Genomic DNA, 22,032 nt, shown 5'->3' with positions numbered 1-22,032 from the left:
GCTGCCTTCAAGAATCCTCGGAAAATGAAAAACTAACAACGTAAACGACTTTAACAAAAACAAAAAAAGGTTGATAAGGTCACCGATTAATTTGTTTCATTTGATGAATTAACATTTCATGTGTGTATCATGTAGCTCCACGTGGACGCTGCTGGACACTGAGATGTAAAGACATCTTATTTTCCGGTCCTTTACTTGTCCCACTTGAATGCGTTTTATCATCTGCTAACTGTTGATGATTCTACACGCAGTTAAATGATATTTCTGCTGTTCTATTTATTGAGTACATTCATCAGGAAATCCACTTGCATTTAGCCTCCCCTCCTTTTGTCAGCAGGTGCTCAAGTGACTGACTTAACTGCCGTCCTGAAGATCGCAGCGCCCCACTGCTTCACATTCATTGGCCCGGCGCTCAGCAGGGGGCGGGGCTTGCGAAAATCAACAGCTGATTGCGGAAGTAAAGCCATCCCCCGGCACTGAAGCGGCGGTCTTTTGGATAATTCCAGCAGCCTGACCTCGGTCCGGCGTCTGTTCTTCAGCCGGTGCTCGTTTCCAGCCGCGGAGGAGCTGTCCTGCTGCGTCATGCCCGCGTGTGAAGTTCGTCCAGCAGGTGGGAGTGGCTGGGCGGCGAGCGTTAGCCCCGAGCCACGTAGCCTCGGAGCTGCTCCTGACCAGCAGTTTTCTTACTCTGCAGGGCGTTAAATCTCCTACAGAAGGTTACTAAGCTGCTGCTGACGTAGATTTATATGGTTATTAACGCCGACAGCAGGGGAGGGGTCACGTGACTAAGTTGTAGGCTTGTCATGAACGGAAGTTACATCACATGCTACTTTTCTGGAGGGTTTATCGGTGTTGAGGGAAAACTAGAGGTTGTAATTGAGTAATGTTTTCTCAGCTCAGTTCTAAACAGCAGCAATAACTATGACAGTCTTGTTTCCTGAGCAGGTGGGGATGCTGTGACATCACACGTCTAATGACCTCACTCAGATCATGGCTGTGGGCGGGGCACCACATCTGGCGGACCAATGAGGTGGAGGGACAACTATGACGGACAGGGCGGGTCTTCGGAGAGGAGGTTGGCGTGGTGGGGAATCCAGCGGCAAGAAGGGCGGAGCCTCGCCCCTGCCCGTCTTCCTGTTTCCCTCTGAGCTGGTGTTTGTGTCCGAGCAGCGCCACTCGCACAGGAGAGTGTTGACGCTGTACAACCCGTACAGCTTCAGGATCAGCTTCAAGTGTGAGTTCACGCCCCCCCCCCCGCATGTCTGCTTCAACCATCTCGCTCTCTAGCCGGGCTGTGATGTCATCAGCACGATTGAATGTCAGAAAAATGATGTTATGACCACTTGGAACAAGTGTGAAATCTTGATTCGACAGATCTGTTACCATGACAACAAGCAAAGCGCTTGTCACTCAGGTGTTTTCTGAGTGGAGTTCCTGCGGCAGGAACTCCCAGCGTCGGCGTCTTCACAGCCTTTGGCGACGTCTGCTTAGAGTTTGCTGGATGATGAAATGGAAACAGGATTGTGGGCGTGAACCGTGTGATTTTGGCGTTTGTGTGCATCTGTCCAGTGTTGTGTACGCCGCCATCGCTCTACACCGTGGTGGAGGCTGAAGGCAGCGTTCAAGCCAAGTCCTGCGTTGACCTGTAAGTCGCCAGATCAATGTCAGTGTGGATACCTCAACTGGTCACATGGCAGCGGCCTGAGACACCACATCCTCCTCCTGTCAGAGTGGTGCGCCACCTGGACGTCTCCCCTCGTAACTGGGGCCGCAGAGATCGGTTCCGCATGGAGGTGAGAGGAGGAGGCCAGATAGGAGGACAGGAGATCTGGGCTGAACTGAGAGGAGGAGAGGAAGGAAGAGGGTGGGGATGTAGAGGAGACTGGCAGGAGGAAGAGGACGCGAGTGGCAGCAGAGGGGAGGAGTGGCGGCGGCAGCCAGCACGGGGCGTCGTCGTCGCTGAAGCCTCTGTCTCCTCTGCTGGTGCCCACCCACCTGCCGCTGCCCCCCAGCACAGGTGAGAGGGACCACACCAGGACAAAGGTGTGGGGGAGGGGGGGCGAGGGTAGGAGGTAGAGAGGGAGGGGGGGGTGCTGGGGCGGGATTCCAGTGTGCATGGAAGGGAAGACGGGATGAGGAAGGAAAACAACAGAAAAGGAAGTATGAGAGAATGAAATCGGGAGGCCAGGAAGGAAACGTTGGAGAAGGAAGCAAAGACGCAAGGGAGGAAATCAGGAGGGAAAGGGAGATGTCGGGAAGAAGGAGAGAAGGGAAAGGTAGATGTCGGGAAGAAGGAGAGAAGGGAAAGGTAGATGTCGGGAAGAAGGAGAGAAGGGAAAGGTAGATGTCGGGAAGAAGGAGAGAAGGGAAAGGGAGATGTCGGGAAGAAGGAGAGAAGGGAAAGGGAGATGTCGGGAAGAAGGAGAGAAGGGAAAGGTAGATGTCGGGAAGAAGGAGAGAAGGGAAAGGGAGATGTCGGGAAGAAGGAGAGAAGGGAAAGGTAGATGTCGGGAAAAAGGAGAGAAGGGAAAGGGAGATGTCGGGAAGAAGGAGAGAAGGGAAAGGTAGATGTCGGGAAGAAGGAGAGAAGGGAAAGGTAGATGTCGGGAAGAAGGAGAGAAGGGAAAGGGAGATGTCGGGAAGAAGGAGAGAAGGGAAAGGGAGATGTCGGGAAGAAGGAGAGAAGGGAAAGGTAGATGTCGGGAAGAAGGAGAGAAGGGAAAGGGAGATGTCGGGAAGAAGGAGAGAAGGGAAAGGTAGATGTCGGGAAGAAGGAGAGAAGGCATAGAAGGACGGGGGGAGGAGAGGAGGAGCTGGGGCGGGGAGGAGAGGAAACTACAGTACCCACAAGCCTCAGGGGCTTTTGCTCTGGAGAGGCTGAGGATCCCAAGTTTCTCACAGCAGTGCATTCTGGTAAATGTAGTTTGCTTTTGGTTATAGTGTGTGTGTGTGTGTGTGTGTGTGTGTGTGTGTGTGTGTAGCTGTGCACAGTACGTCCCAGTGGGTGGTGTGTGTGTTGGTGGCATCACTGTGTGTCGCTGTCTTGATGCTTCCCCTCCACACTGAGAACAGCTCTGTGGTTCCACACTGCCTGCACGTGTCCACCAATCAGAAGCTGGCCTGCGCCTACACACTAGGTAACACACGCGCGCGCGCGCACACACACACACTTAAGGGAAGAGGTGGAGAGGAAGAAGCAAAGAACTGAGGTTGCTCTGACCTACTGTCTCTCTCTCAGGTCTTCTCACCACGGTGTTCCTACGGTAACCAGTGACATCGCCTCCTGTGTTGGTGTGGCAGACGCCAATGCACGCCATGACCTCTGACCCTGTCTTGCAAGAGACTGATTTTAATAAAGAGCTCGCTAACTAACGGTCAAGTAACCTCGTCGGCGGTGAAGAGCGCTGCGACGCACCTGTAGAAATGTTCTGCTCGTTGTCGGCTCTCATGTCCGTTTGTGTCTCCATGAATGTTTAATAAAAACCACTGCAGCTCATGAGAAGCGCTCCCCCGCGTCGATGCTGCCACGGCCGTTAGCCTAGCTGCTAGTGAGTTAGCATGGCTGCTAGTTCGTTAGCGTAGCCTCGAAGGTGAATCCAGTCTCCTCCCCAGTCGTTAGATAAATGTATGAAAAAAACCTACAAATTTAGTGGTTTCATCACCGACGGGATTCAAATAAAATGATTCTTTTAAAATGAACTTTATTTTCAATGATCGTCACTGAAACCACACGCAAATTGAATCACTTTTTTTTCCTGAATTCAGTCTGAATTCTTGCTTGTGTTGTCTTTGGACAAAAGCGTCTGCTCAATGAAACTGGAGAACTTTATTAGCATCCTCAGCAGGGCGGTACACAGTGGGGGGGCTACATTAGACTACAGGAGGGCCTTCTATACCGATAAAATAGAAGTTTACATTGACATCTAATATATATATATAAATATGTCCAGCCAGGACACAGCCGTTGCCATGGTGACCTGCCGTGGCGGACCAGTCCACTGATCCACACTCAACTGACCCTTTGAAATCAAAGAAGCTCAGCTGCATTGGAACGTTGAATGTTGGTAGTTCAGTTCAGCCAAATCATCATTAATATTTGAATGTTGCAATAAATCCAATTGATTATTGATTTTCTAGCGGAGGAACTCGATCGGGACTGAGATCCTGCTGATGTGTTTGTGGCTCCACCTGAACAGCCGAGGAAATCACACCAGGAAAGCTCAGGCTGATGTTTGTCACCATGACAACAGCTCGTCCAGCGTTTTCAGATACATAGAAGAATAAATGTGGTATAATTCTGATTATCTTTAGGAACAAAAGTCTGTGTGGCGGTGGTGTCTCCATGACAACGATCACCCCACGCCCCTCCCTCCTCAGTCTTGGTCCCATCTTTAAATATATTGGAAAAGTTTTTCCTCCTCAAGTTCTCGCTTCCTTCTTGTTCCGCGGCTTGTTGCCGAGCAACGTGTCCATCTCTGTGATGATGGGCGGAGTCAGCTGAGACAGAACCTGCAGGAGACAGAGACAGTGTGTCCTCAGGGACGGAGCCTTGGAGGGGACCAGGACAGAAACTGAGGCCACAAGATCTCACTCGTTCCCTCAGAGTACATCTCTGCTCAAGTCAGATCTTGAGGCCTCAAAATACGATGTTCTCCATCTGTTCCTGAGCCGTGTGACGGCAGTTACCCTGATGGAACCCAGGTTCTCCAGCAGCTGTTCCGTGTTGGAGACGCCAAGCAGAACTGAGCTGACGCCTTCGCTGCGGAGACACCAGGCTGAGAGATGGAGAACAGAGACGCCGCATCACCCGGGTTTGTGTCACTGTGAGGCTGCGGCTGCGGGCGTGTGTGTGTGTGTGTGTGTGTGTACCGATGGCCAGCTGAGCAGCAGTGCAGTTCAGCCGATCAGCCAGCAGATGGAGCTCTCTGACTTTGGTGAGCTGCTGCTTCCCCTCATCACTGCTGAGACGCTCTTTGAGCCACACATAACCCTGCACACACACACACACACACCAAGTTTTGATTTCAAGAGTCATAGATAACCTTAATGCAAACAAGAAGTTATGGGTGTGTGTGTACCTTCATGGCGGCTCTGGAGGTTTCTGGAACGCCATCATTGTATTTTCCTGTTAGCAGACCGCAGGCTAGCGGGGACCAGGTCATGGCGCCGACACCTGAGATGCGGTCAGGTGACACACTTGAATCAGATTCATGGTAGAAGTTCATCTTTGTCAGCGACTCTGTCCCTCTTATGTTCGCGTGTCAATTCATCTGAACTCTGAGGTGTGATGATGATGTCATCAGTGATGCGTCCAGGTGTGTGCCTGCTGTACCTATCTTGTGGTAAAGTTCCGGAAGATGCAGTTCCACTTTGTCTCTTTGGAAGTAGTGATACTCCGCCTGCTCACACACGGGAGGAACCAGGTTGAACTGGCGGGCGATGGAGTACGCCTCCTGCCGGACACACAGGCGGGTCAGTGCCCCAACTCACGTTCGACAGCGGTTCTCTTGTGCCATGTCCTACCATGATTTCCACAGCGTTCCATCGGGACGTTCCCCAGTACATCGCCATCCCCTGATCGATCACGAAGGTCATCGCTCGTACGACCTCTAAACACAAAGGCACACAAAACGAGTCGTCTGATATTTGTTGATCCACCAGCTGATCACCAAATATCAGACCGATAGTTTCAGACATTCAAGTTCCCCGGATGATCAACCGTGACAGCCGCCCCCTGGTGGTCATAGCAACCGTGATGCAGCAAAGCAGGAAGTCACCTCGTCCAGGTAGACATGTCGTCAGCTAAAGGCTGCACAGGAGCCCACTGTTCAGGTGTTGTTTCCAGCTGCAGGTAACCATGACGACGAGATGCATGTCTCCAACATGAACCTCGGGTGCATGCTAACATGCTAGTGGCTAACATGGCATTGACTAAGGTTCTTCTTTCTTTCTTCCTCCACTGACATGCTGTGTTCCATCCAGCATAGCATAGCATAGCATAGCTTCCCGAGAGGTTAGCGACAGCCACGTGGTGCAGAAATGCTGCACAGAGCTCAGATGAGGAATGACAGCAGCGCCGCCGGGCTGACGCAAGTACAGGAGTTTCAAAGCTGTCAGCTTAGAATGAAACGTTGCTTTTAAACACAAACACAGAATGCAAGACGGCGTGCAAAGTAGCACATACGTTTGTTTTTTTTTAATACTGTGCAGAATGACGACGTTAGCATGTGAGCATTAGCTTGATAGCACATTGTGATGTTCTGACCCTCCATTGGTGCGTTGATGTCACTCCTGTTGGCGAAGACAATATCAACGTAGTCCAGCTGCAACCTGGCGAGGGATCCACGCAGCCCTGCAACACACAGGTCCCTTTCACATGATGATGAGAGGAAACAGCTGAGTGTCCCTGTGGAGACTCAAATGAAAGGGCCTTAGAAGTTAGGCGCCATTTCTAGGCCGCCATGTGTCACAGCGTCCCGGCAGATGTGTCACTTTGTCTGGAGGAACTTTACCAAGAGAAAAACATCAGTCATCAAAGTTACGCGTCTGTTTGGAGAATTTACGATCAAATGTCGATGACGGGACGGAGAACCTGCCTGCATGTCTCTGAAGCTAAATATAGCCGTTGAAGGGTTTCAGGACGCTCTTGTTCTCTGAAACACAAAGAGCCGACAGCTGCATTTGTCAACCCTGTGAGCAGAGAGTGAGAATCCGCTGGAGATTAACCAGATTCAAAGCTCGAAATGAAACGAAACTCAACTTCTCGATTCACAGCTGCTTCGTTTAGGGTTTGGTCTGCAACCTTGAGAGGAACGGAGAGGAACGGCAACGTTAGCATTTAGCTTGAATGACAACAACGCCACTTGAACATCTACGCTAGCAGATGGCCCTACATGACTAGCTGTGCTAACAATGCTAACAGTGCCAGTTTGTCAAGAATTTAAATTTCTACCCGAGCTTGTTTAGGTTTTAGTGGAAAACAACTCGTGAAAGCAAGCTAGCGTTAGCTTGCAGGCCACTGACATCAGGTTCACACTTCGGTGAGTTGCAACCATCACTGGGGATCCATTATATGATTTGTTTATTTGCAGTCCCTATTGTGCAACTCAGTGAGACCAAGGGGGTGTGGCCTAGGAGAGAGTAATGCCACTGCTCCCCTGTTAGTTAAATGATCAACAGGATGTGAGGAACTAGTCGTCTCAATGCAACAGTAGTTAGCATGCTAACCAGCTAACCTCAGTCAAAACCAGGTTGAATGAATGAGCTCCAGTAAAGTTTGAGGTGTTGTTCGTTCACTTCTCTTGCTGACGTTGTGAGGAGGTGAAATCTCCCCCAATTACAGGTTAAAACCTGACACTGTTCAGGGCCAATCGGTTGATGGTGTCGAGGCAGCCAGCAGGCGTGACTCCACCTCCAGATGCGGCAGCAGCTGCAGGATGGCGCTCTCACTACAAAGCTGAGCAGCCACTAGTCTCTCAAGGGTTAAAGCTTCAAAGATGATTTAGTTTATGAGATTCTTTGAGAGTTAAATTTAGCATTTAGCATTTGAGAGAATGATTTAAGTCAACAGAGCTGTTAGCAGCCTTCAGCCCAGCGGATGATTGACGCCACACACTGCTGAGTGTGTGTGTGTTTGACTCCTAATCCAGAGTTGGTGTGACTGAGCCTCTTAAGCCCTGACGACCTCTGACAGTCGACAGAGGACATGGACAGTGTGTGTGTGTGTGTGGGGGGGGGGGGGGGGGGGTGCAGGTTGTTCCAGTATTGTCCTTTAACATGACTGTTGTTCAGAAGTCTTGATCTCACTGTGATGTTTCCCCTCCTTCTGTATTTCTTTGCTGGTCCAGAATGCAGGAAGAACCAGCCATGTATGTTTAGCTTGAAGCTAACCGAGACTGATGCTAACAGCAGCTGAACTGTCAGGAAACATCTGTTCCAAACTGCCCAGGTCGTCTGGTAGAATCCACTTCGTCTTAATCCAGACGGATGATCAGTAACCACGACGATAATACGCTTTGGAGTTTGTAGCAGATGTTGAGGACGGTTCAGCTGCTGTTGGCCAAATCTACCTGGATGGATCTTTCTGGAGTCGCAAAGAAGTCATGAAGGAGGGAAAATGTTCTCTTTCTTTGGTGAGTCATCATTTTAAAACCCATCCCAAAGGTTCACGTCAAACTGTCCTGTAAAGGTTGTTTACCTTCAATGATGTGTTTCCGTGACAACCCTCGTTCTGTCTCTGCCCTGCAAACACACACAAACACACTTTACTCCTGGCGTGGGAGCACGGTGGTGTGCCAGGAAGAGAACCTGCGCTACACTCACTGTCCGCCCCAGTAGATCTTGGTGGTCACCACGTAGCTCGACCTCCTGGTGGACACGAGACAGAGAGACCAAAAGTTACCGTGGCGATGCAAGTCAGTAACTAAGAAGATTTGAGAGGTTGTCTGGATTAGCGTGAGCAGGGCCAGGCTAATGAAGACTGTGCTAGGCTAGCTAGCTCTTTGCTAGCAACCCACAGAGGGTCGTTTTCAAACCTGTCAACATCTGAATTTCTACAGAGACAAGAAAATAACGGAGACAGGCAGCCCTCGCCACTGCGCTTCACCGTGGTGCTCATGGTTCAGCTGACGCTGAGCCTCAGGGGCTGCTTTCAGCCAGCATGAGACTTTACCTCCAAGCCTTCTTCTTCAGGATGTTCCCCAGAGTCGTCTCCGCCCTGAGACACACAGGGACGTTAGCTTTCTGTTAAAGGTGACAGTCACACAAACTGACAAATGGACGGACAGACAGTCACGACTGTACCTGCCTGAGGCGTACACTTCCGCCGTGTCAAACAGGTTCACGCCGCTGTCGTACGCCACCGTCATCACACTCTCCGCCATCTACACTCACACAGGTAGGATTCCATCACATACCAGAACTTTATTTTGACATGTGTCCTTATCAGGTGACTTCAGACTAAACCTGAGATCACGCCTGCACCGGGGTGAGAGCCTCCAACTAACGGCAACCCTGACAGGAACGCCAACATCCTCACCGCAGTGAGAGAGAGAGATCAAGTTGGTCCTCAGAAGCTCAGAGAACAAGAGCCACCCTAGTCCACACACACACACACACACACACACACACACACACACACACACACACCCAGGCAGTAACCCACACTAATGTGTGCAGGTCATGTGATTGTGTGTTCATGCGTTAAACACACACGCAGAGTGGTGTTTCCATCACGTCAGGGAACGATTACATCATTTTTGACTGCTGACAATGCGAACATGCTAATGAGTTTGCTAACCATCCAACAAGTCTTTTTCAGTGTCCCCATCACACAGACACACACACACACACACCAAACATACCTCATCAGAGATCTGGGAACCGAACGTGACCCATGTTCCTGTGGAGGAGAGACACTTCAGATTGTGTGTATATCTATCTATATCTATATATATCTATATAGATATAGATATAGATAGATATATAGATTTAGATCTATATATATAGATCTATATAGAGATATAGATATATATAGAGATCTCTATATATATCTATATAGATATAGATAGATATATAGATATATATTTAGATCTCTATATATAGATCTATATATATAGATCTATATATAGAGATCTATATATATAGAGATCTATATAGAGATATAGATATATATAGAGATCTCTATATCTATCTATATATCTATCTATATCTATATAGATATATATAGAGATCTCTATATATATATATATATATATATATATATATAGATATAGATCTATATAGAGATATAGATCTATATAGAGATATAGATCTATATAGAGATATATATAGATCTATATCTATATAGATATAGATCTCTCTCTCTATATATATAGATCTATATATAGGTATAGATCTCTATATATATAGAGAGTGAGATCTATATAGAGATCTATATCTATATAGAGATCGATTTCTATCTATCTATATATATAGATCTCTATATAGATAGAGAGAGATCTATATCTCTATATAGATATAGATCTCTATATAGATCTCTCTCTATATATATAGAGAGATCTATATAGAGATATAGATCTCTCTCTATATATATAGATATAGAGAGAGAGATCTATATCTATATAGAGATATAGATCTCTATATATATTGAGAGAGAGATCTATATATGTCTATATATAGAAATATACAGTATATATAGATCTATATATAGAGATCTATATATATGTAGATCTATTTCTATATAGATCTATATATATAGATCTATCTATCTATCTATCTATCTATATATATATATATATATATATATATATATATATATATATATATATATATATAGACATATATAGATATAGATCTGTTTGTGTAAATATTAACAGTACTCACCCAGTCCTAAGCAGGACACTCTCAGCCCAGACTTTCCAAGATTTCTGCAAGACAATCCAATCAATCAATCAATCAATCAATCAATCAATCAATTAATTATTTACCAAGCAGCACCTGGTAGGTGTGACATCTGTGGCTGTAACCACGCCCATGAGTGATGTCATCAGACAGAGAGAGATGAACTCAGTGAAGATGTGAAAATATCAGGGCAGAACTCCCTCAGATTATGCTCCCTTCATGTTCTCCATGGCTTTGACCTTTAACCCTTTCAACCATGTACCGATTGGGAGTGTCAGTCCGCATGGTGACATCACAAGTTTTAATCCAATCAGAATGACAGAGAGCAATCATGTCACAGCAGTGTCTAATCAAACTGCTTTGATTAACACTGCAGGATCTCCTCATCAGGACCTTCCAGAGGATCATGGAGCAGAGGTCAAAGGTCAAGCAGCACAGATGCTATAGTCACCACCAGGAAGTCAGAAGTGTTGTTGGAGGACGCCGTCTGATCTATTCTTAGAAAACTCCCAAAACGTCGCAACGAGACCACAGACGAGCTAAAAATACCAGCTGATGACTCTGTGAGTTTCAACATCTGAGAGACGCCAGCGGAGACATGAGGATCCATCTAACCTCCTCCCTCCCTCATCCTGAACCGGTCGCCATGGCAGCAGATGAGTCAGGAAGGGGATGGCGATGCATCCCCAAATCAGATGAGATAGTCCAACCACTTGGACGAGTCCAGGACCCCACTGTCTGGGGGATAGCGTTCTAATCGGAACCTCATCAGCTGACATGATGGAGGAGGACATGAAGGAACCCCTCTGGCGCCGCATCGATCCATGCGTCTCACTGTCGCCAACCAATACTGATTTGTAGCCCTGCAGCTGATTTGTTGATTAGCCTAGCAACGATGCCAACAGTAACGTGAATGGACACACAGGTGACGTTTCTTTTTGGGCCTGATTGGAGGAACGATCGTCCACATCACACCGCCATGACACTTTCAGACATCGACAGGAAAAGGTGGTGCCGATGGCGAATCGCCCTCAGACCACTGACACGTGTGACTCATCCGAGCAGACTGCCTGTTTGGTCCTCACTCCCTCGTTTTTCTGCAGCTGAGAGAAACAGGAAGTGACGACAACTTTGTCCTTCATGAAACTTCACCAGACTCTAGAGAAGTTTTCTACTGAGGAAAAATGGCGTCCAGGTGCCGGGAACAGCGTTCAGCATGTTTGTCCTCCATTACTGTGGTTGACAGTGTAGATGTTTTAAGTCCCGCCCCCTTCAGGTTTTGACAAGCTGGATCTCTTTAAAACTGGAAACAGCATCTGGCGTCAACAATTTTATCACGAAGGACGCAACTTGGACCCAGTGAGTCCGAGTCCTTCGTCACACTGAGCTTGTATTGCTTCTATGATAATTCAGGCTCAGAGGGCTCATTTGGTTCTTACTCCAGTCCAAGTATATATAGGTCTATATATATAGATCTATCTATATATATAGACCTATATATAGACCTATATATATAGATATCTATATATAGATCTATAAATATCGATATCTATATATAGATCTATATATATCGATATCTATATATAGATCTATATATAGATCTATATATAGAGACCTATATATAGGTCTATATATAGATCTATATATAGATCTATATCTATATAGATCTATCTATCTATCTATATAGATATAGATAGATAGATAGATAGATAGATAGGTCTGTATATATAGACCTATATATAGATATCTATATATATAGATATCTATATATATAGATCTCTCTATATATAGATCTATGTATATATCCTCTCTCTCTCTCTCTCTCTATATATATATAGATATATATAGATAGATAGATAGGTCTGTATATATAGACCTATATATATATAGATATATATAGATATCTATATATATATAGATCTATGTATATATCCTCTCTCTCTATATATATATATATATAGATATAGATATATATCTATATATATAGATATATAGATAGATAGATAGATAGGTCTGTATATATAGACCTATATATAGATATATATAGATATCTATATATATATATATAGATATGTATATATATAGATAGATCTATGTATATATCCTGTCTCTCTCTCCCTATATATATATATATATATATATATATATATATATATATAGATAGATAGATAGATAGATAGATAGATATAGATAGATAGATATATAGATAGATAGATAGATAGATATATATAGATATATATATATAGATAGATAGATATATATATAGATATATATATAGATATATATATAAAGATATATATATATAGATCTATATATATAGATCTATATATATAGATCTATATATATATATACACTCATATCAGGTCCGAGTTCAGGTCACTGGTCAGCACCTGATGGTCATGATACTCGTACGAGCTACATGGACGCCTGCTCTGGTACTCATGTCTAGTTCAGGTCCAGAGTGCAAGTTGGACATAGGTGCTTAAATCCCCGCCATCAGAACTCGTTTCTGAGGTCAGAAGAACCAGGAAGTCATCGATCAGCTGATCTATCAGATAACACTCACACAAACAATAGGCAAACACTGTGGTCATGTGACTCTCTCACCTGTACTTCATGTTGCTATGACGACCGAGGGCCTCCTTCATGTGGGCGTGGCCTAACAGGGTCTGTCTGCCTGCTGGCTCCACCTTCACCTTCACCTGGCAGGTAGGTGGGTTGGCCACGTTGGCCGCCCGCCGCTCCTTCAGCTGGTGCTCACTGACGCTGGTGCTGCCGCCTCCCACGTTACACGCGATGGACACCTGCATCCTGGTCGCTACGGTTACCAGGTTTCTTTCTCTATATTTTTATAAAGTCAACTTTAAAGTCTCAAAGCAAAGAAATGGCGCCACCGCTGCCGCCAAGGTCGCCAGTTGCTATGGTGATGATGGAGAGAAGTCATGAGTGGGATGTCAAGTTTGAGTCAGACAGTCTTAGTTGATCAGATCAAAGAAGCGACACAACGAGGACGCAACAACTTCCTGTGAAACATCCCGACACGTCACACGCCGCCGAGTATGATGATGATGATTGAGGAGAAGAAGAGCGTCCGACCGTCCGCGGGACACAAGTGACTGAGAGGACGGAGAGAAGAAGAAGTGAATGGAAGGAAGAGAAACAAGCGTCCGTCCTCTACTGACAGAGAGAGAGAGAGAGAGACAAAGCGTGAGAGAGAGGGACAGAGAGAGAGCCCCTCCCCCCAACCCTCAGCTGGTCAGCTGATCGCTGGGTGAGCAAGAGAGAGAGAGACACACACACACACACGACAAGTGTAATCATCAGGAATTACACATGTCCCGTGTTGATCATAGGAATCAATATCAGTTTGATTTTAATCAGGGGGTCTAAAAGTGGGGTATGGGGACCCCAAGATGTGCTTAAGGTCCTTCAGGGGTCTGCAGTAAATCTCAGTTTATTCACACTGATGTTTCTCTCGTTTTACAACAAGGACACACGGTTCTGGAGAGAACACAAATGTGTTGAGGGTCAGAACCAAGAGGTCCAAGATGGGTCAAAGAACTGGGACGTCCAACGAAAGATGGTAATGGACACATGAAACACAAACAAAGACAGGAAGTAAAAACTTCAGAGGCCGAACACACAGAGCGCAAACCTCCATCAAGGCCACCTCAACCAAAGCCAGGCTCCACCCCTCTACCGGGCTTGGTGACTTTTGACCTCATAGTTGTGAATTCTGCTGACAGACAAACATTTGATCTGACAGTTGTTTTTCAATTCCAGTGACAAGCACACCTCATCCCTGACATGACCACTTCCTGTTGGACTACAAGCACACCTCATCCCTGACATGACCACTTCCTGTTGGACTACAAACACCTCATCACTGATACGACCACTTCCTGTTGGACTACTAACACCTCATCGCTGATATGACCACTTCCTGTTGGACGACAAACACCTCATCACTGATATGACCACTTCCTGTTGGACTACAAATACATTTCATCACTGATATGACTACTTCCTATTGGACTACAAACACCTCATCACTGATATGACCACTTCCTGTTGGACTAAAAACACCTCATCACTGATATGACCACTTCCTGTTGGACTACAAACACCTCATCACTGATATGACGATTTCTGTTGGATTCCAAATACCTCATCACTGCTATGACCACTTCCTGTTGGACGACAAACATCTCATCACGGATATGACCACTTCCTGTTGGACTACAAACACACCTCACCACTGATGTGACCACTCCCTGTTGGACTACAAACACCTCATCACTGATGTGACCCCTTCCTGTTGGACTACAAACACCTCTTCACTGATGTGACCACTTCCTGTTGGACTACAAACACATCTCACCCCTGATGTGACCACTCCCTGTTGGACTACAAACACATCTCACCCCTGATGTGACCACTCCCTGTTGGACTACAAACACCTCATCACTGATATGACCACTTCCTGTTGGACTACAAACACCTCATCACTGACTTGCCACTTCCTGTTGGACGACAAACACATCTCATCACTGACATGGCCACTTCCTGTTGGACTAAAAACACATCTCATCACTGACATGCTAACTTTCGTTTGGACGAGAAACACATCATCACTGACATGGCCACTTCCTGTTGGACTACAGACACATCTCATCACTGACATGCTAACTTCCTTTTGGACTACAAACACCTCATCACTGATATGACCACTTCCTGTTGGACTACAAATACCTCATCACTGATATCACTTCCTTTTGGACTACAAACACATCTCATCACTGACATGGCCACTTCCTGTTGGATTACAAACACATCTCATCACTGACATGGCCACTTCCTGTTGGACTACAAACACATCTCATCACTGACATGCTAACTTCCTGTTGGACTACAAACACATCTCATCACTGACATGCTACATTCCTGTTGGACTACAAAAACACATCTCAATACTGATATGGCCACTTCCTGTTGGACTACAAAAACATCTCATAACTTATATGGACATTTCCTTTTGGCCTACAAACACACCTCATCACTGATATGGCCACTTCCTGTTGGACAACAAAAACACATCTCAATACTGATATGGCCACTTCCTTTTGGCCTACAAACACACCTCATCACCGATATGACCACTTCCTGTTGGACTACAAACACCTCACCACTGATATGACCACTTCCTGTTGGACTACAAACACCTCATAACCGATATGACCACTTCCTGTTGGACTACAAACACATCTCACCCCTGATGTGACCACTTCCTTTTGGACTACAAACAACTCATCACTGATATGACCACTTCCTGTTGGACTACAAACACCTCATCCCTGACTTGCCACTTCCCGTTGGACTACAAACACCTCACCACTGATATGACCACTTCCCGTTGGACTACAAACACCTCATCACTGATATGACCACTTCCTGTTGGACTACAAACACACCTCACCCCTGATGTGACCACTTCCTTTTGGACTACAAACAACTCATCCCTGACTTGCCACTTCCTTTTGGACTACAAACAACTCATCACTGATATGACCACTTCCTGTTGGACTACAAACACCTCATCCCTGACTTGCCACTTCCCGTTGGACTACAAACACCTCATCACGGATATGACCACTTCCTGTTGGACTACAAACACACCTCACCACTGATGTGACCACTCCCTGTTGGACTACAAACACCTCATCACTGATGTGACCCCTTCCTGTTGGACTACAAACACCTCTTCACTGATGTGACCACTTCCTGTTGGACTACAAACACATCTCACCCCTGATGTGACCACTCCCTGTTGGACTACAAACACATCTCACCCCTGATGTGACCACTCCCTGTTGGACTACAAACACCTCATCACTGATATGACCACTTCCTGTTGGACTACAAACACCTCATCACTGACTTGCCACTTCCTGTTGGACGACAAACACATCTCATCACTGACATGGCCACTTCCTGTTGGACTAAAAACACATCTCATCACTGACATGCTAACTTTCGTTTGGACGAGAAACACATCATCACTGACATGGCCACTTCCTGTTGGACTACAGACACATCTCATCACTGACATGCTAACTTCCTTTTGGACTACAAACACCTCATCACTGATATGACCACTTCCTGTTGGACTACAAATACCTCATCACTGATATCACTTCCTTTTGGACTACAAACACATCTCATCACTGACATGGCCACTTCCTGTTGGATTACAAACACATCTCATCACTGACATGGCCACTTCCTGTTGGACTACAAACACATCTCATCACTGACATGCTAACTTCCTGTTGGACTACAAACACCTCACCACTGATATGACCACTTCCCGTTGGACTACAAACACCTCATCACTGATATGACCACTTCCTGTTGGACTACAAACACACCTCACCCCTGATGTGACCACTTCCTTTTGGACTACAAACAACTCATCCCTGACTTGCCACTTCCTTTTGGACTACAAACACATCTCATCACTGACATGGCCACTTCCTGTTGGATTACAGACGTCTATTTCCAGTGGTGGATCCTGGCGTGGAACGCCCCCTCAGCCGCGTCCCTGTGTGTGAGCAGCGCCCGAGGCCCAAGGTGCCGTGTCACTAATGTGAATTAGACCCGTCGCTGAGCACAGAGATGTCTCACATCGCCGCCGCTCGCTCGCTTCAGTCCAGAGTTTTTCCCTGTCGGTCACCAGCCTCGGCTCAGAACCTGACATGTTTCACGTCAAAGCTCTGTCATTGCTGTTCGTAGCGTTGTGTGTGTGTGTGTGTGTGTGTGTGTGTGTGTGTGTGTGTGTGTGTGTGTGTGTGTGTGTGTGTGTGTGATGATGATGTTGGTGTGACAGCATCCTCTGCTGGTTGTTTTATGTCTCTACAACCGGCTGACAATCACCTGCAATGTGAACTTTTGCAACATTTAATGAGCAAAGTTGCAGTGCTACATACTCGTTTAGTCACAGTCGACCACTGGATCACAAATGTGACCCTCAGGTTCACCTGTAAAATTAAAAGTAAGCTTGAATCAAGCTACTCAAAGAGTACATCTGTACGTGTGTGCAGCTTCCTGTGAGTCGGACGCGTTGGACCATCAGGCTCTATGACACACATCACGAATCAGAGAGGGACTCAAGAGAAGTGAATCAAAGAAAAGTCTGTAATTACTTCGTAAGGCTTGTTTTCTTGCGAAATTAATTCTTAAAAATCTTGTTATTTCAACTTAAAGAAGCTTTTAGTCTGGAGTGAAGAGCTTTTCCTCTTGATGAGGAGACGATCAAAGCGGTACCTCAGGATGTTGGTGCTTTTCCTGTCATTCCAAAGTAACAACAAGCTTTCTTGCCGTTGTGAGGTAACGAGCTCCGCTGTCATAACCAGTTATAACGAGTTAACAGCTTTCGAAAAGTACTTCAAATGTGGGCTTTCTTGGTTTCACTGTAACGTGTATAAAATACTACAACTAACATGTACAATGTATGTATAAAAACACACAACAGCTGTGCTTTTACTGTGTCCTCTTGACTTGTGATGAGGTGAGACAGCTGTCAGTCAAGCAAGCCCTTCCTGAGGCCTTAATAGCAAGCTTTTATTATGAAAACCTGACCTGAGAGGAAGCAAGAAATACCTATCTCACCTGTATGGCATGCTGCTCTGCTCCACAGTGACATCACACTCCTTCAGGTAGATCTCCAGCCGCCGCCGCTCCATCAGCCTCCTTGCCGCCTCCAGGATGTGAGCCGCCAGCAGAGACTCCTCCTTCTCCTTTGTCTCTTTCCTGCTATCACCTCTCTCCTGTTTCCCATAATTCCCTCTGTTCGCTTTAGGCTTCTTCGTGAAACCGTACAGATCCTCCACCGTGAACTTCCCGCCTTTTCCTCCCGCTGATGGTCCGACAGGTCCCACTGCTGAAGCGCGGCCTGCAAACATGGCTAGCAAAACAAGGACGGCTAGCTTTAGCAGAAGATGCTTCCGGTGAAGTAGGATGCTGTGGCAGACGTGTCAAAGTGTCATCGGGGACTTATTTATGTCAAACATTCGAAATGTGATGAAAATGATCAAGGACGTGTGACAAAGTTACACATTTGAGTTTGAGTTGAAATGATATTGTTGGAGCAGCGCTCTCTCAAGTAGCTGCTAGTAGACGCTAGCGTTAGCATGCATCGTTGAGGGTGTCGCCAACCTAGAAACCTGAAAACACAAAGTGTTACAGTTGTGATGCTGATGTTCCCTCCACACGCTTCCTGCTGCACCCTCAGACAACTACAACTCCCATCAGCCCCTTCAGGGGCTCACGCGCACACACACACACACACACACACACACACACACACACACACACACACACACACACACACACACACATACCTGGTTGAAGGTGACTTGATTCCCGTGGTCTTCACCTGTCTGTCTCTCCGTGTCTCAGCCGTCCGTCCATCCACCTCCGTCCCTCTGTCTCATGTTAATCCTGTTTGACTCATCCCACCAATCAGAGCTCAGATACCACATCGCACTAACGATGGACGCCAGGGATTAAAACCCACAACCATCAAAATACCAAACTCTGTGTGCAGATGTCAACATGGCCTCTTGCCCATTTCCCCTGAATCTAATCTACTCTCTCTGTCTGTCTGTCTCTCTCTCTCTCTCTGTCTGTCTGTCTGTCTGTCTCTCTCTCTCTCTCTCTCTCTCTCTCTCTCTCTCTCTCTCTCTCTCTCTCTCTCTCACACACACACACACACATGCGCACAGACACTACACATTAAAGGTCCGGTTCTGATCCAGTGAGCCTGTCCAGTTTCCCTTCATATCGGTTCTGAGGAGTTCAAGGAGGCTCGGACATCTGAGGTTCAGTCTAGCTTCAGAGTAACTGTCACTCCAGCCCTCAGAACGACACCTTCCTCAAGCAAATGTCCCAAAAGACTGAAAGAAGGGAAAATCAGAATTTTCATTTTTTTGTTTATTTTAATTTTATTTCTAATTTTTTAGATATAGAATCTTTACTGTTGTTGATTTTTGTTTGTTTGTTGTGGTAAAAAGTGTTTTATGATGATTATCACTGTAACTCAGGTCAGTGTCCTGTTAGCACCTGAGCTATGCTAACGAGCTAGCTTGGTTTTCCATCTTTAAAGTTTGACATCGGATGAACATCAGCGACTGGGAACTCACGCAGGCTTAAAGCAGCCTCGCGTCGAACTCTTGACTCACTAAACTAAAGAACGTAAACAGAAACGTCCCTCATGTTTGAGGTCAGAGGACCCCAGCGACGACCGGGTCAAGATTAGCATGCTAACATAGCTGCCAGCCTACATTGACCTCTACTGGCAGGTCACGCGTTCCTTCGTGAATGTTGCACCAGTGCTGATGTTGCTCCGCAGTTGTCTGAAGGACTCTGAAGGTCATGTGACGGCGGCGCTCATCAGGTCACACATGTTGATGCAGCTGTTCACCCGTTAATCTGTTTGCTCACCAGATTGCTCTTACATAAGAGGAGACACGGTAATTACACGGAGGAGACAGGCGCCGAGCGACACCACACAATGATGTCACAAGTCACATCACCTGTAGCGTGGAACTCCCACTGTCTGATGAGAGTATTTGTGCGTTTACCTCCGTGAACTTCTTCTGAACTACAGGAGGCAGTAGTATTCCTGGTACTGAATTTGGAAACTCGTGGTCATGTGACATGGAAGCGATTGAGAAGCTGCATTTACACTAAAATAGTTGTGTAAAGTGACGCAGCTTCAATAAATATTCAGTGTAACTGGTCCCCTGACCCCTGACTGGTCCACGACCCTCAGGTTGAGAAGCTCTCCTGTAGCTGGCAGGGACGGTGAGTTCATGAACAATAACAGAATCCAGTAAAACGCCACTTGATGGTAGAAGGGTGATGAACAGAAACATGCCAGCAGAGGGCAGCGTGACATCACTGGACTCCTCCCTTCCCTGTGTGGGTGGGGAAGGGAGTCTGATCTTTGTGTGGTTGACACCACACAAACACACACATACACGCGCACGCACACACACATACACACACACATACGCGCGCACACAAACACACACACACACTGCTTCATCAGAGTGTGGTCACCTCAAGTGAAGGACGCTCATGGTGACTGCTTTGCCGTGGGATCGATCAGCCATTGATCGGACCTGAAGGTGGAGAGACATCCCCTGACTCTTCCCAGGACAGCGAGTCGCTCGCTGCACTCAGGTTACAGCAGCGACCTGCTGACTCCGCCCACTCAGGCTGCTGATGACATCACACCGATAATATAACGATTTAACAACAGCTTTGAAACAGTGTTAGAACAACTTGACAACATTGTTTCCAGGGTTGACCGCTCACCACAGTTGTTTCTGAGGACAACCAATCAACCAATCAGCTGGGACGGGTTCCTGTTACCAGTAACTCTTAGCACCCTACTTGCTATGAATTCTGGGTAAACTCAACATCAGCAGGAGCAAACTCAGATCTACCTGATGGAAGCCGACGAGAAATTCGATCCTCTGTGTGTGTGTGCGTGCCTTTGTGTGTGTGTGCGTGCCTTTGTGTGTGTGTGTGCGCGCGTGCATTTGAGTGTGCGCGCGCCTTTGAGTGTGTGCGCGCGTGCATTTGGGTGTGTGCGCGCGCGCGTGCATTTGTGTGTGTGCTGTCTCGGTCAACAGTTTAAAACAATATTAGCCTAACTAGCTACACACACTCATTTCATGGAGGATTAAACAGATGTTGGGAGAGTGAGAACAGCTGCAGCGACAGCAGAATCCGAGCCGCGTTCAGATGCAAAGAACCCGATTAGTTTCACAAAGATCTCGCTTTAAGTTCAAAGGAAAAGTCTCCTCTGTTGTCGTGGTAACGACAGAGGGCACTCGACCGAGCTGTGGGGGAGAATGTGGTCTGATGTTTAGCTGATGACATTGAACTTTTACTCTCTGTCCCATCACGGCCACTAGAGGGCGCCTGTCACTCCATATCAGGATGAACACTGACTGACTGTCCTTCATGGCGGCTTGTTGTTACCATGACTACAGATCCCCGTCCTCAGGAGACGTGTTAGTATGTAGCTTCATGACACGTTGGGCAGATCCTGACCTTTGTCGCATCGCTGATGTCACTGAGGATGACGTTTGAATTTGGATTTGACGAATTACTGGATGCTTCAGTGTCAGAATACTTCAGTAGCACCCAGCCCTACCTGCTGGAAACTAGAACAGGTGTGTGCGTGTGCGTGCGTGTGTGTGTGTGTGTGTGTGTGTGTGTGTGTGTGTGTGTGTGTGTGTGTGTGTTTCTTTCTCCTTCATTCCTTCTCTGAGTGGCTCCAGATGTTTAAGGATCATAGGAGGAAGAAGGAGACATGAACTGGGGGTTGGTGTGACATGTAAATAGCATGTTGCAGGCGTGATGCTGGCGTGTCTCACCTGTGCTGATCAGGTATGCGGACCTCCAGCCTCGGTGTGGTCTGATGTGTGTGTTTCCTGTGAAAACACACACTCTGAACTGTCTTGGTACAATCAACAAACAAAACGTCAGTTTGTCTTCATTTCTGTCGACGAAACGACCACCGGCGTTGCTGGACGTTGCTACGGTAACCAGAGTTCT

At 46.6% G+C, this 22,032-nt stretch overlaps 2 protein-coding genes across 13 annotated transcripts; one reads left to right on the top strand and one right to left on the bottom strand.

Moving 5' to 3' along the window:
- Positions 1-74: 74 nt before the first annotated feature.
- On the top strand, positions 75-4,424 carry LOC147238989 (motile sperm domain-containing protein 3-like). 4 transcript variants are annotated; one of them, XR_015111856.1, is made up of 6 exons: positions 79-610; positions 946-1,234; positions 1,570-1,645; positions 1,730-2,017; positions 2,982-3,137; positions 3,239-4,424. XR_015111856.1 is itself a non-coding variant. In XM_086197816.1 (5 exons), the coding sequence occupies exons 2-5, from the start codon at positions 1,045-1,047 to the stop codon at positions 3,324-3,326; spliced, it is 642 nt and encodes a 213-aa protein (XP_086053942.1). In that variant the 5' UTR covers positions 75-610; positions 988-1,044; the 3' UTR covers positions 3,327-4,424. The 4 variants fall into 4 exon arrangements, 3 of the variants coding, with proteins under 3 accessions (XP_086053942.1, XP_086053940.1, XP_086053941.1); XM_086197816.1 differs by lacking the exon at positions 2,982-3,137 and having other exon boundaries at positions 75-610; positions 988-1,234; XM_086197814.1 differs by lacking the exon at positions 2,982-3,137 and having other exon boundaries at positions 75-610.
- LOC147238988 (voltage-gated potassium channel subunit beta-3-like) lies at positions 3,725-21,902 on the bottom strand. 9 transcript variants are annotated; one of them, XM_086197806.1, is made up of 16 exons: positions 21,852-21,900; positions 18,801-20,685; positions 18,070-18,364; positions 10,384-10,427; positions 9,363-9,400; positions 8,803-8,882; positions 8,672-8,716; positions 8,323-8,367; positions 8,198-8,241; positions 6,266-6,352; positions 5,524-5,609; positions 5,333-5,453; positions 5,079-5,173; positions 4,870-4,990; positions 4,687-4,775; positions 4,288-4,509 (listed from the first exon to the last, which is right to left on the bottom strand). In XM_086197806.1, the coding sequence occupies exons 3-16, from the start codon at positions 18,360-18,362 to the stop codon at positions 4,420-4,422; spliced, it is 1,278 nt and encodes a 425-aa protein (XP_086053932.1). In that variant the 5' UTR covers positions 18,363-18,364; positions 18,801-20,685; positions 21,852-21,900; the 3' UTR covers positions 4,288-4,419. The 9 variants fall into 9 exon arrangements, with proteins under 9 accessions (XP_086053929.1, XP_086053931.1, XP_086053934.1 ...); XM_086197803.1 differs by lacking the exon at positions 4,687-4,775 and having other exon boundaries at positions 3,725-4,509; positions 21,852-21,902; XM_086197805.1 differs by lacking the exons at positions 4,687-4,775; positions 21,852-21,900 and having other exon boundaries at positions 3,725-4,509; positions 18,801-20,752.
- Between the last annotated feature and the right edge of the window lie 130 nt (positions 21,903-22,032).

Source organism: Aulostomus chinensis, chromosome 24 (genome assembly GCF_037954235.1).
Source record: "Aulostomus chinensis isolate RoL2024-O1b breed Wild chromosome 24, RoL_Achi_v1.0, whole genome shotgun sequence".
Classification (NCBI taxonomy): Eukaryota; Metazoa; Chordata; class Actinopteri; order Syngnathiformes; family Aulostomidae; genus Aulostomus; species Aulostomus chinensis.
The sequence above is the reverse complement of the archived record's forward strand: the minus strand, read 5'-3'. Positions and strand labels throughout refer to the sequence as shown.